The sequence below is a fragment of the Zingiber officinale genome, chromosome 6A (assembly GCF_018446385.1).
Source record: "Zingiber officinale cultivar Zhangliang chromosome 6A, Zo_v1.1, whole genome shotgun sequence".
Lineage (NCBI taxonomy): Eukaryota > Viridiplantae > Streptophyta > Magnoliopsida > Zingiberales > Zingiberaceae > Zingiber > Zingiber officinale.
In genome coordinates this window covers 149,976,279-149,988,703 of record NC_055997.1, presented here as the reverse complement: position 1 = coordinate 149,988,703, position 12,425 = coordinate 149,976,279, and the positions used below count along the sequence as shown (strand labels likewise).

General features: G+C 40.9%; 2 protein-coding genes across 2 annotated transcripts; both read left to right on the top strand.

The window, feature by feature from the left end:
* The first annotated feature begins 1,691 nt into the window (after positions 1-1,691).
* Positions 1,692-3,138, top strand: LOC121994567. The gene has a single exon (XM_042548560.1). The coding sequence runs from the start codon at positions 1,774-1,776 to the stop codon at positions 3,013-3,015; it is 1,242 nt and encodes a 413-aa protein (XP_042404494.1). The 5' UTR covers positions 1,692-1,773; the 3' UTR covers positions 3,016-3,138.
* A 5,235-nt stretch (positions 3,139-8,373) lies between these two features.
* On the top strand, positions 8,374-11,879 carry LOC121998737 (probable GTP diphosphokinase RSH3, chloroplastic). The gene is made up of 6 exons (XM_042553777.1): positions 8,374-9,191; positions 9,275-9,460; positions 10,097-10,557; positions 10,639-10,797; positions 10,872-11,220; positions 11,470-11,879. The coding sequence occupies exons 1-6, from the start codon at positions 8,562-8,564 to the stop codon at positions 11,725-11,727; spliced, it is 2,043 nt and encodes a 680-aa protein (XP_042409711.1). The 5' UTR covers positions 8,374-8,561; the 3' UTR covers positions 11,728-11,879.
* Positions 11,880-12,425: the final 546 nt, after the last annotated feature.

The window sequence follows — 12,425 nt, the reverse complement described above, 5'->3', positions numbered from 1 at the left end:
TATCTACATAGTTTCTAAATATTTTAATTTACATTTTATAATTTCAATTTGTTCTTTAAAAAAATTAAATCAAATTTAAGCCACTTAATGCTTTTAGTCGATAGGCTTGTTTTCGATCTAATAGGGCTTCTACTTAGTGTTTGTCCTGGTTTACTAAATAAAAACCTTCTAAACTATGATTATACTTTCCTTAAGCTAAAACCATTTACTTCCCTTACCTCATTTTCATCATGCTTCAATATATGTGGGTACTTGTCATTATCATTGCCAACCTTGACAATAAAAAAGTGAATAAAAGGGCATCCTAGTACATGAGCTCCCATATCCCGTCAATATAAAGTTTCGAGAAAGAATTTATTATACACATTCTCACCCTATTTTATAAAAAGTTATTTTTAATACTCGAACTCGTAATCTTAAGATCACAAGACAATAAGTTTATAGTTAAGTTTAAACTCTTCTTTAAAAAATGATATAATAAATTAAATATTTAAGAGTAAGGAACATGGAAGATAATTTTTTCTGAATTCAAATGGAGGAGTGTAGAGAGGAACTACTGATAATAAATCTGAATACCTGATTAAATAATATATATATATATATAAAATTTTTAAAAAAAAATCCACTAACTATTTTTTATTAATATTAGAAATAGACTATATATATATATATATCTAAATAATTATTAGTATAGAAAATATCTAATCGTTTAATGGATATAGGGACATGCAGTGGCGGATCCAGAAATTCTATAACACGAAGGGGGTGATTTTTACGTAAAAACAATGGACGATATCCTCTATCTCTACCGATGGAATCCCATAATATTAAGGGTTCCACCGCCCCTAGGGATGTATATATGATTCCCAAGTATGAAGAAAGAAGATATAAAATTCGATCCAAATCCAACTCATTGTTAAACATGGATAGATCATGCAATAAATTAAAATTTGTCAATGGATAGACTATGGGTGGCCCATTGGGCCAGCCCACCCCAAACAATGAACATTAATATCACTAAAAACCCAAAATTAAATACTACATAAATGAACAAAATAATAATAAATGCCATCAAGTGAATAAAAAGGAACTCGGATATCATGCTGATAGCACCGCCGCAGAGGCGTGATAAAATTTATTTTCACCCCGTAATTTCTGTGATATTACACACCATGAAATTAATTCGTGCAAAAAGGTGCATGACAAATTATTAATTAACCTCTAATAAATTTGATGATTCTGAAATCATTGCCAAATTGAAAATGATGTCGTTGTTTTGGTAAATACGAACAATATAAAGTGGCTGGTGATGAAGATCCACAGACCACAATTAAAGAAGTGAAGGAAACACACAAGGCATAATTGAAATGCTGGAATTAAATATTCCAGTGTGATGGGTTCGAAGGCTGTCTATGATTAGTGTGTGGGACAAAATAATTATGTGGTTATTAATATATTCGAACAATTAATGATAATTAATGTTCCTTTAATTATGTGAAATTTTCATAATTTGTCGTGATTAATATGTCAATCTAAAGCTTTTTAGATGTAAAACTACGTACTTATGATAATTTATTAATTAACAGTTAGCCAAAAAGAAGCATCGCTACCTGGCCACCTGGGTCGGCGGGTGGGCCACCACTCCGTTGGTGTGCTTCTCCCGTATATATACGATGCGGCCGCATCTATCCTCCGGAGAAACAGAGCACCCACCAGCTCTTCTATGCGCTCGTTTAATTATACCTCCGTCGAGAATCCGATTTAAACGAGGCCATGGTGGATGTTGACAGACGAATGGCCGGCCTCGCCACCGCCCACGCCGCCGGACTCCGCCGTCTCTCCGCCCGCGCCGCAGCCTCCGCGCCCTCCTCCCCTTCGTTCTCCGTATCGCATCGCGGCGGCCTACTATCCTTCCGCCCCCTCGCGGAATCCATCCTCGCCTGCCTCCGCGCCGCCTCCATTCCTGTCCTCCCCGGTCTCTCCGATGCTGAGCTCGCGCGCCTGGAGGCCGACTTCGGCCTATCCTTCCCACCGGACCTTCGCGCCCTTCTGGTCCTCGGCCTTCCCTCCGCTCCCGGCTTCCCTGACTGGCGCTGCCCGGAGGCCGCTCCCGGCCGTCGCCGCCTCCTCCTCCGCGCCAGATTAGACCTCCCCCTCGCCGCCGCTTCACTCCAAGTCGCTCGCGGCGCGCTCTGGCCGAAATCGCGGGGGGCCTGCCCGGCGGACTCCGATCGAGCTCTCCGCCACGCCCGCGCCGCCCTTCGCCGTGCCCCGCTTCTCATCCCACTCTTCGACCGCTGCTACCTCCCCGCCACCCCGTGCCTCGCCGGCAATCCCGTGTTCTATGTCGACGAGCACAAAGTATTCTGCTGCGGCTTCGACCTCGCTGACTTTTTCCAAAGGGAGCCCGCTTTCCACACCGTTTCCGATTCGCGGCCGCATCTGATCCGATCCCCAAATCCCCCGCTTCCGCCGCCTCCTGCCCGGCGGAGCCTTGACTCCGTGGCCGGGAGGACACCGCGGTGGATCGAGTTTTGGAGCGATGCCAGCTCGAATCGTCGCCGCCGGAACTCCTCTTCTTCCTACTCGTCCTCATCCTCCTCCTGCAGATCGGCATCGCCGGATCGGTTCGTGGAGATCCGATCTCCGAGGCGACTGCCAAGCTGGGTCGACGGCTACCTGGACAGAGTCGGATCGGTGCTCCGATCGGCCGGCTGGGACGACTCGGAAGTGAGCGAAATCGTTGGCGTTCCGGCCTCCGGAATGTTCGACGGTGAAGACGAGGCGGGGACAGCGGCGATTGACTCCGAGGCGGCGCTGGACGCGCTGCTTGTGAAGGCGGATCACTGCTCCGACTCGCTGAGGCGAGCAGGCTGGAGCTCCGACGACGTCTCCGACGCACTGGGATTCGACTTCCGGCAACAGCGGCGACGGGGGAAGAGGGACCCGGTGAAGATACCGTCGGAGATGGCCCTGAAGGCGGAAAAGCTAGCGAAAGCGGTAGCCCGATCCTGACTTTCTGACAGCGTCCAAATCCATAACCGCCTTTCTGTTTTTTTTTTTTTTTTTTTGTTGTTGTTGTTGCTCCTTTTAACCAACTGGGGCATCCATACGGAACGGGAAGCCACCGTATAACGGAGAAGAACATGTACGTGTATAAAACTACAGTAGTCCTTCCAGTATATACGGCTTATTATCTCATCATAATTGTTTTTGTATCAGTTTAAGATATCCTTTCCATGATTGTTTTTTGAGTCACTTGGACTCTAGATGTAAGCTAAATCAAGTCAAACTTTGTATTTTTTTTTTTAAAAAAATTGTTTTTAAAAAGTAAGCCCTAGCTTACACATGAAAAGAAGGGATTAAAGTAATCACGATCTCTGGACACTACTTACACAATTATTAAAGTACAACTACACAAATAATCTAGCACTAATTTTGAGAGGGCGCATAAAAAACAGTGCGTATTTTAATTGAGGTATAAATATGCTCTTAATAATTCAAATTTATCAAAAAAAATCACGTATTTATTTATTTCCAAATAGAACGGCAACCAATGGCTAGGAACCGAATGCTAGTTTGAGAACTGGTGAAGGACCACCATCTCCATGTGGATGAATAGATCTGGGACAAGGTGGTGAAGATTGAGATGGATACAAAGTTCAAGAGGGATCCAACATAGATTTACCCAATCCATCGTGATAGAGAGAGAGAGAACAAAGATTCGCTCTCTTTTTGGTTCTCCCTAGGAAAACGTTTCACTTGATCAAAGATTTACATTCCTACTTACAACACTGATTGTGATCTGATAGTAAATATGCAATAATATTAATGACTTTATGGATTAAAAAAACTACTAATGCAAAAGAATAATTGTAGCAGAAAACTATTTAATAAGAGTAAATCTTATTGTGCAAAGAGTTAAAAGTAAATTATTCTTATGATCCGTCATTGATGTAAAATGAGTAAGACGTTCTCCTCATCTACATCCTTAACTTTAAGCTACTTTTAAATATTTCATCAATCTACCATGATACAAATAATTTTTATTTGTGTTAACTATCATTAACATATAGATGTGAGGAAGAATCTACCGCCATTAATGGTCCTCACATGGACATTAATTAGAATGGCGAGTTCATGGGAGTTCATATCAATTTAAGTATTCCGAGATTAATACTAATAATAAATCTCTCTCTTTCAATATGCAAATCAGATTTAAACGGATATATAATTGAAGATGTTGGACACACCAATCTATTACCGAAGATCAGAATTAGTTAAATTTAAATGCATCAAATTAAATCCAATTTATCTACCGAGATAACCTGGACGGATAATCTTAGGCTGTTAGCAGAAATTAATTTTTGCCAAGTGCTAAGCACAAATTGGTCGAGCAAATAGAAAGCCGAGCGAACAAATCGGCCGAGCGAGCAGTATAACCGACCATGCTGTGTAGTAGAACAAGTAGAGCGACCGAACGAATGAATGATCGGACGGGCGTGCAATCGAGTGGAGGAAGAGCCTAGCAAGTGGCCGACCGGGCTAACTAACCGAGCGATCGAGCAAGTGAACGAACGACCGAGCGAACTGACCGAGCGAGCGGTTGGGCAAGTGACCGATCGAGTGGACTGACTGAGCAGGCAACCGGGCAAGCGAGCGAATGGCCGAGTGAACTGGGCGAGCCGCCAAGCGAACTGAGCGAGCGACCGAGTGAATTGAGTGGCTGGACAGGCAGGTCACAGACCAAGTGACCAAGATGCTAGACGAGCATGCAACCAACCAGACGGGTGGGTCGCAGACCAAGTGACCGAGATGTTAGGCGAGCATGCAGCCGATCGAACAAAAAGACCGACCGAGTTAGCGGTCGAGCGAACGCAAAGGCCGACCGAGTTAGCGGTCAAACGAATGCAGAATTCGAGTGGGCAGATGAATCGAGGCCTATGAGGGTCACAGTTTCCTTGAAACAGATTTGCCCCACCTCTAGCTGTGCTTCGAGGATCGTTTGTTTTTCATGATACAATGGTGAACCATGATCTCCACCAAACACTGATGGTCACGGCAAAATGAGAGGTACTCGACTGTATCACGGGCACACCGCCTAGCAAGAGATGCACGACAGAAGAGAAGGGGAATATAGGCGAAGAGCTTCAATTTTTTGAGTGTGTAACCTTTTACCTGCGGATGCAACCTCCTTATATAAGAGCTCAGACCAATAGACAGCGTTAATGATCATTTAATGATCATTATTCATCGACTGTGAAACACCAATGTTTCATTCGATTGCATTAATTTTTAATTAAATGTATATGTTACACCTTTAAATAAACATCAAAAAATTTATACAGTAAAATATTGATTATTCAACTTGGACAAATTTTATCCTGATTAATCCAACATTCACACAGAAGTCATTCTCTCCTTGTTCACCCATATATGAGAGAATTTTCACATTATTAATACATATACATATGAATCCATATAAATCTAACTAATATATCTTAAAACTTTTAATATGGAGGTAAAATCTCACCTATGTAAATATAACTTTATCTCTCTTCCACCGCTTCTTAATTCATATATTCAACAGAATGTGTCAGCGGAAGATTGGAAAATAAAGAAATTAAGAAAGACAAGCGATCAGTTCTCTTATACAACGTGGCCCACCTTACTCTGAACTACCATCTACAAGTTCATTTATTGCTTCATACCTTGAGCAATTATCTAACTAGCTATAAGCTTCATCGCTGTTGGCATCAAAATGCTCAAATTAGACTTCTTTTATGAATATTCTATACAGAAGCATTATTATTGACATAAAACTTCTATTTTATTTTATAAACCAAACTAAGGCATAGAGATTCACATCCGACTTTATTATCAAATCCCATTTTAGAGTAATGCCTGGTATTGCTCACCTACAGGGTGCCGATGGCCTCATTCCAACACAAATCCAACGTTTTGGAATCCAAATCGACTAGACTGTATCAGTTCGACCAGTTAAACAAGAAACTGAAAAACAAATTGATCCAATCCTACCAAATCACTTGCATTAATCAAGACTGGCTCTACATTTTCCCCACTAGTTTCTTTCTTGCCATACAGATCCAAAGGCACAAAAGGATACAAAAAAAGGAGGCAGTCTGTGATTTGGGACACCTTCCACATACAGAGACCGGGCACCATTAATTGTCCCAGATTTAAAGCAGAGGATGGAGGATCAATTCTTCCAGATATCGGTGTCCTAATTTGTGTAGACAGAATCACATACCCCATCCCTTTTCTTCCCCGTCAGCAACATCGACAAATCATGGGAGTCTTACAGTCATCAAGTAATTGCGAGATCATCGACCACCATCAACTATGACATGTCGGGCTACATACGTTGACTTGACTTTATAAGGGAGTCAACATGCAATCTCTAATTCTATATGTATCTAACAATAAAATAATTATTTATACAATTTTGTAGTTTTAGTTATTAATGTGGATGGTAGAAGGCCACAAATTAGTTTGTTGAATTTCCATCTATATGGATTTGATCCCCCAAAATCAAATGTTGGTCAATTCGGTTAAAGTTCTCAAAAGATCTATCAAGTCAAACACAATATGCGCGAAAGAAGTTCGCCGGTTCGACCAATCCCGATTCAAGTTCAATCGAATCGATTACCACGATACCTTGACTTGCTTTGGTTCACTCTTCGATTTGGTTTTGAAAACCGGGATAGCATCCAAAGATGATGCTTTCGCCAACCACCTTGATTATGATGGTGAGAATATTAATTAAGTAATTAGTTAATTAATTAATTAAGTGGGATAATCTAATCCACTAATTAGTAACAAAATAAGGGGGCAATCAACATCGATCAGCTACGATTTCAATCCTTATCCAATTTGAATTAAATAAATATGGAAATTAATTAATTGTAGATAAATTGATTACATTTATCTTTAATTTTCGGCCTATCACAACGTCTGAATATTTGTGGCTCATTAATTAATAAATAAATAAATGAATAATTAACTAAAAGTAACTATGCAAATCTCTCAGTTTGATCTGCCTCCTAACTCAAATAGACTCCTCAGTCCTTGTCCAATGAACCATCAATCACTCAAAATCAGATTTAATTTGTCTTTTAATAATAATTGACTATTGTCGATAAGGAAAAATAATTAATAATAAGTTCTTTTTTTCCTCGGAAATGTAAACAAAAATCACTTTGTTTTAGATTAAGAAAAATAACCACTATTTGATTATTTAAAATTTTATATTTTAAATTTTGATATTAAGTTTGATTATTAAATTTGATAATATAAAATATTTATTTATTTAGTCGATTAATAAGAAATATGATATTAATGAGTTGGATATATGTGTTTGAATGACAGCCCATCCTAAATTGGCTATTTAATTTTGGATTAAAAAATCTAATAGATAATTTATTACGTTATTAATAAATACAAATTTACACACTAATTAAATAAATTTAAAAATCTAAAAGTCTAGACAATCAAAAACTTAATAAAAAAAATTAGATATGATATTCCATATTTATCTCCTATATCCATGGGAAAATAGCATTATTTGGATAAATTAATTTGATCGTGTTTATGACGTCACTGCCGTTGGCATTATTCCCAAATGAGACATCAGCCAGTGCCGCGTCTAGAAATCAATCTCCACACGTGCTGAATTCCTGCTGGTAACGGGTTACAATCGGTACCGGATTTTTCTGGTAAAGCAAGTAACGGTTGCTATCGAGAGGTAGCGTAGCGGGTTGGGCTGGTAACGCGCGACGGTCGTCATCGAAGACCGTGTGCGGCCCACGTGGTGGACTCAGAGAAGGCTGCGTCGACGCTATGGCTAACCAGCGCTGTCCACGTGGAACGGCGCCGTGCCGTTTTAAAAATCTTCTTGTTGCTGTCTCCTCTTGCGTTGACGAATATGCCCTCCTCGCTTAGACTCTTACCCGCCGGCGGAGTTGACCGTTGAAATCGTAGTGTTTCTCGAAGAAAGTTGACATTTTTTTTCCCCTCCTATGCTAATTTTGACATTGACTTTCATAAATTTCAAAATATTTTTGAATTCCTTTTAGATTGATTATTTTGCTAGCAAAATATATCTCTTTTTTTTTTTTAAGTAGAATATACTAGATAAGAAATGTTTGGATAATAAAGAGAAAATGTTAAATTTGTAAACATTAAGGGGTAATTTGTATTTATTTATTTTTTTTAAATATTCGGAGTTGTATGGAAGAGTGAGAATTTCAGTTTAAATAAATAGTTGAGATAAACCAATGAACTAAATCAAGGACAATTTAGTCATTTCAACGGCAGCAGGATTCTTCTTCTCCCCCGGCGCAAGAAATCAATCGTGCTCTCGCTGTCCAACGAACCAGGACTCGCACCTTCCTCCCCCGATCTATATCTGGGGTTCCGATTCCGATCGCCACTGGATTCCGCCATTTCATTCTCCAGATCCCGATCTGTTGGAGCTAGGTTTTCTGATCGCCGAGGTCGGTGGCGGAGGGTAAAAGGTCGAGTTTTTATATCGGATCCTGATGTCCGTGCCGACGATCGCGCTCTACGCGAGCCCGTCCGCTGGAGCAGCTATCTATGGCTTCGCGGACTTCGATCTCAACTCCCGCTCCACTTCCTTCGCTGCCCATGTTTCTTCCTCAGCTCCGAGGCCCATCGGCGGCGGCTTGTCCCGCATCTTCTCTTCCTCCGCTGCCACGCGCAACTTCGGCGGCGATGATTTGAGATGCGACAGGCCGGACGAGCTCGGGAGCTCGTACTCGTATTCTTCGTCGCCTTTCAAGTGCCGGGACCACAGCCCCGCGTCGGTGTTCCACGGTCCGTGCAGCGGGAGCGTATCTTCCCGGAGCCCGCCTCGGATGAGGAATCCGATCGGGAGCGATTGGAGAACGGGAAAAGATGGGTTCTTCAAGCGTTTTGTTCGGAATGCCGTCAGCCCTTGCCTGGATTACGATTCCCCCAGCTTCTCTGGCAGCCATTTCTGCATCGAAGAGTTGCCTTTTGGTTTTGATGACTGTACGATGGACATGATGCTTCCTTCCGATCCGTATGCCGAAGAGTTGCTTGCAAAGGCTCAGTCAAGGCATGATATTTTCCATGAGGAGATCGTTGTCAAGGCTTTCCACGAAGCAGAGAAGGCTCACAGGGGGCAGGTTAACAAATTTCTCTTGTTAGAATAAAGGATCCTAACATGTATGGTGTGCTAAGAAGGTAGATTTCTTGTTCTTAATCACAGATGAGGGCAAGCGGAGATCCTTACCTGCAGCACTGTGTTGAAACAGCTGCACTGTTGGCGCAGATTGGGGCTAATGCTACAGTAGTGGCTGCAGGTCTTCTACATGATACTCTAGATGATTCTTTCATGGATTATGACCATATTTTAAGGTCCTTTGGAGCTGAGGTAGCTGATTTAGTGGAAGGGGTATGCTTTTTTCATTCTTTCAAAATGTTCCTTTAGTTATGGCATCTGTTATATTTGTTGCTTATGAATCTAATAATGCGATTTTGTTTGCCATAGTTCTTCTACTGTCCAAGGCAAATGAATATCCATATGTTTCTTTTTGCGGAGACAGATTGTTTTTTCTTTTCTATCTTTAAAGTGTTGTCAAAGTTTAGTGTAAAGCTAATAAAAATTTGAAGTTATATATTACTATCTAACTATGTTGATTGTCAAGCAGACGACCTCATGCAGGAAAAAATTCAGTGAAAACATTAATAGTTAGCTTGTTTGATGCTACTGAATAGTTTTTGTCATTTCCATTTTTTTCTAAAGTTCATAATTTTGAGTTCAGTGGCAAATATTAATATTTCAATCTTGTTGCTAGTTGTTGTCACGATGAACTTCTGGTTATCCCTTTGTTTCAGTTTGCCCACCATGTTTCAGTTTTCTATCTATGCATTTTGCATCATTTCACACTTGAACAACAGCACTGAAACTTTCTCGTATCCGCAAACTGTTCGTTTAAATTCATTCTTTAATTTTGTTCTGTGGTAGTTGTGATGACTAGAAACATTCTCTGGACTCGTACAGGAATATGCTAATAAATTGTTGTTGCAGGTTTCTAAGCTGAGCCACTTGAGCCAGCTTGCTCGGGATAATAATACCGCTAGTAGAAATGTTGAGGCCGATCGTTTGCACACAATGTTTCTTGCAATGGCAGATGCTCGGGCAGTGTTAATAAAGCTAGCAGATAGGATTCATAACATGGTGACATTGGAAGCTTTGCCAATGGACAAGCAGCAGAGATTTGCCAAGGAGACTCTGGAGATCTTCGCTCCCCTGGCGAGTAGATTGGGAATCTCAACTTGGAAAGATCTGTTGGAGAACTTGTGCTTCAAACATCTGCATCCTGTGCAGCACAAAGATTTGTCCAAGCAGCTTCTTAATTCCTTCGACGAAGCACTAGTTGCATCTGCAGTACTGAAATTAGGAAAAGCTCTAAGAGACGAGGATGTTGCTTACCATTCTCTCTCGGGGAGGCACAAAAGCTTGTATAGCATTTATTCGAAGATGATCAAGTATGTCTTATGGGTCTCCACTTGCCATCTTCTATTGACAATGGGTTTATTATGAATCTAACAGTGACCTTTTTTTTACAGGAAGAAGTTGAGCATGAATCAAATCCATGACATACATGGTTTACGCTTAATAGTCGAGAACGAGGATGATTGTTACAAAGCGCTTGAGATTGTTCATCAATTGTGGCCCAAAGTTATGGGAAGATTCAAGGATTATATAGCTCATCCCAAATTTAATGGGTAAGTTTCTGTTGACCATCAACTAAATTACTTATATATAGAAAATCCTTATTCATTGTAAACATTACTTGCAGATATCAATCTCTTCACACGGTTGTCTCGAGTGAAGATATGCTTCCTTTCGAAGTTCAGATTCGAACGAAAGAGATGCATTTGCAGGCCGAGTACGGGTTCGCGGCGCATTGGAGATACAAGGAAGGAAACAAGAGACACTCATCTAATGTGCTTCAAATGGTGGAATGGGCAAGATGGGTCTTGAGTTGGCAATGCACAATGATAAAAGTCGAAGGACCGCACCAAGAAACAAACTCGACGGACTCACCATGCCCGTTCCCTTGTCACTCTGAAGATTGCCCTTATTCCTACACTCAGCGGTGTGCCCACGATGGTCCTATCTATGTCATAATGCAGGAGAATGAGAAGGTGAGCTTTTCTATACTCCCATCCCTAAACAATTGGAGTAAAACACAGCTTGAAAAACATTCACACAAGTTTAGTTTGTCGGAGTATCGGTTCCTCGTTATATAGCCAATTGAGCATGGAAGACCAAATTGTGATTACCGTTCCAATTCTTCTTAGTTATTCATTGTGTTCTTAACAATGAAATTATTAGTTCATTGTCTGTAAACAAAAGTCTAACAAAATGTAACACAAGGATAACTTTGTTTGCAGATGTCTGTGCTAGAGTTTCCGGCAGAGTCCACCTTATTCGACCTGATGGAGAGGGTTGGAGGTGCTTTCTCTATGAAGTCTGATCTGAGGCCGAGGGTAAACCGTCAGCCGGCGACGACCGACTTGAATCAGAAGCTCAAAATGGGCGACGTGGTGGAGCTGACTCCAACTCTTCCCAGCAAGTCGTTGACAAAGTGCAGGGAAGAAATCCAACGCATGTATGAACAAGGACTGACTCTTTCAAGCAGAGGCGGATAAGTTTATTAGCATTGATATAATCTCCAACATTCATTCTTAATTTCTTCAATTGTTCATATGCAAATTAATGATTTTTTTTTTCCTTGTAAATATGTGCTCACATGTAGAAATGATCGAATACAAGATTTATAGATTTTTTAGATGTTGAAAAATTGTGGCTTTGAGTGGATTGCTTCTGCCAATGCAATTTGTTCTGGCAAGCAACAGATGCCTGTAGTTGTTCCAATCATCTATTACATCAATTCATTTCAAGAGTGGAGTAACAACACAAATGGAAAGTAGTAAAATCACAATGTGCAAAAGGTGATTGGCTAACCCCCCAAGTGTCCCCTCATCATATGCCTCAGAACCAGATTAAAGGAGTAAAGAACAGTGATCTAGCGGTCTCTACTACCACTCAAATATCATATGCCTCATAACCTCAATTATTTTTTCAGGATTCGATCTTTACTCTCAATCTACCACTCAAATATCAGCTCGGCTATATTTCACGGGAGCAAGTAGGAATACCACAATGATCACTATGACAGAAAGATACACAAAACATCATGAGCATTAATCACTCATAACACTTGCTCAGTTCTTTGCCATCTCAATCAGTCTAATTAAGTCCGCTTCACAGGATTTTGGGGGAGAGCCACCCATGAGCTAGGTGTGCTCCGGCCAGTCCCACCTAATTTTTGCTCTCATTTGATAAT

Bases quoted from the DNA above. Each gene is read 5' to 3' on its own strand.
- LOC121998737 (XM_042553777.1), top strand. From the start codon at position 8,562: ATGTCCGTGCCGACGATCGCGCTCTACGCGAGCCCGTCCGCTGGAGCA. The intron at 9,192-9,274 runs GTTAACAAATTT...TCTTAATCACAG, and splicing joins AGAAGGCTCACAGGGGGCAG to ATGAGGGCAAGCGGAGATCC. The intron at 10,798-10,871 runs GTAAGTTTCTGT...CATTACTTGCAG, and splicing joins GCTCATCCCAAATTTAATGG to ATATCAATCTCTTCACACGG.
- LOC121994567 (XM_042548560.1), top strand. From the start codon at position 1,774: ATGGTGGATGTTGACAGACGAATGGCCGGCCTCGCCACCGCCCACGCC.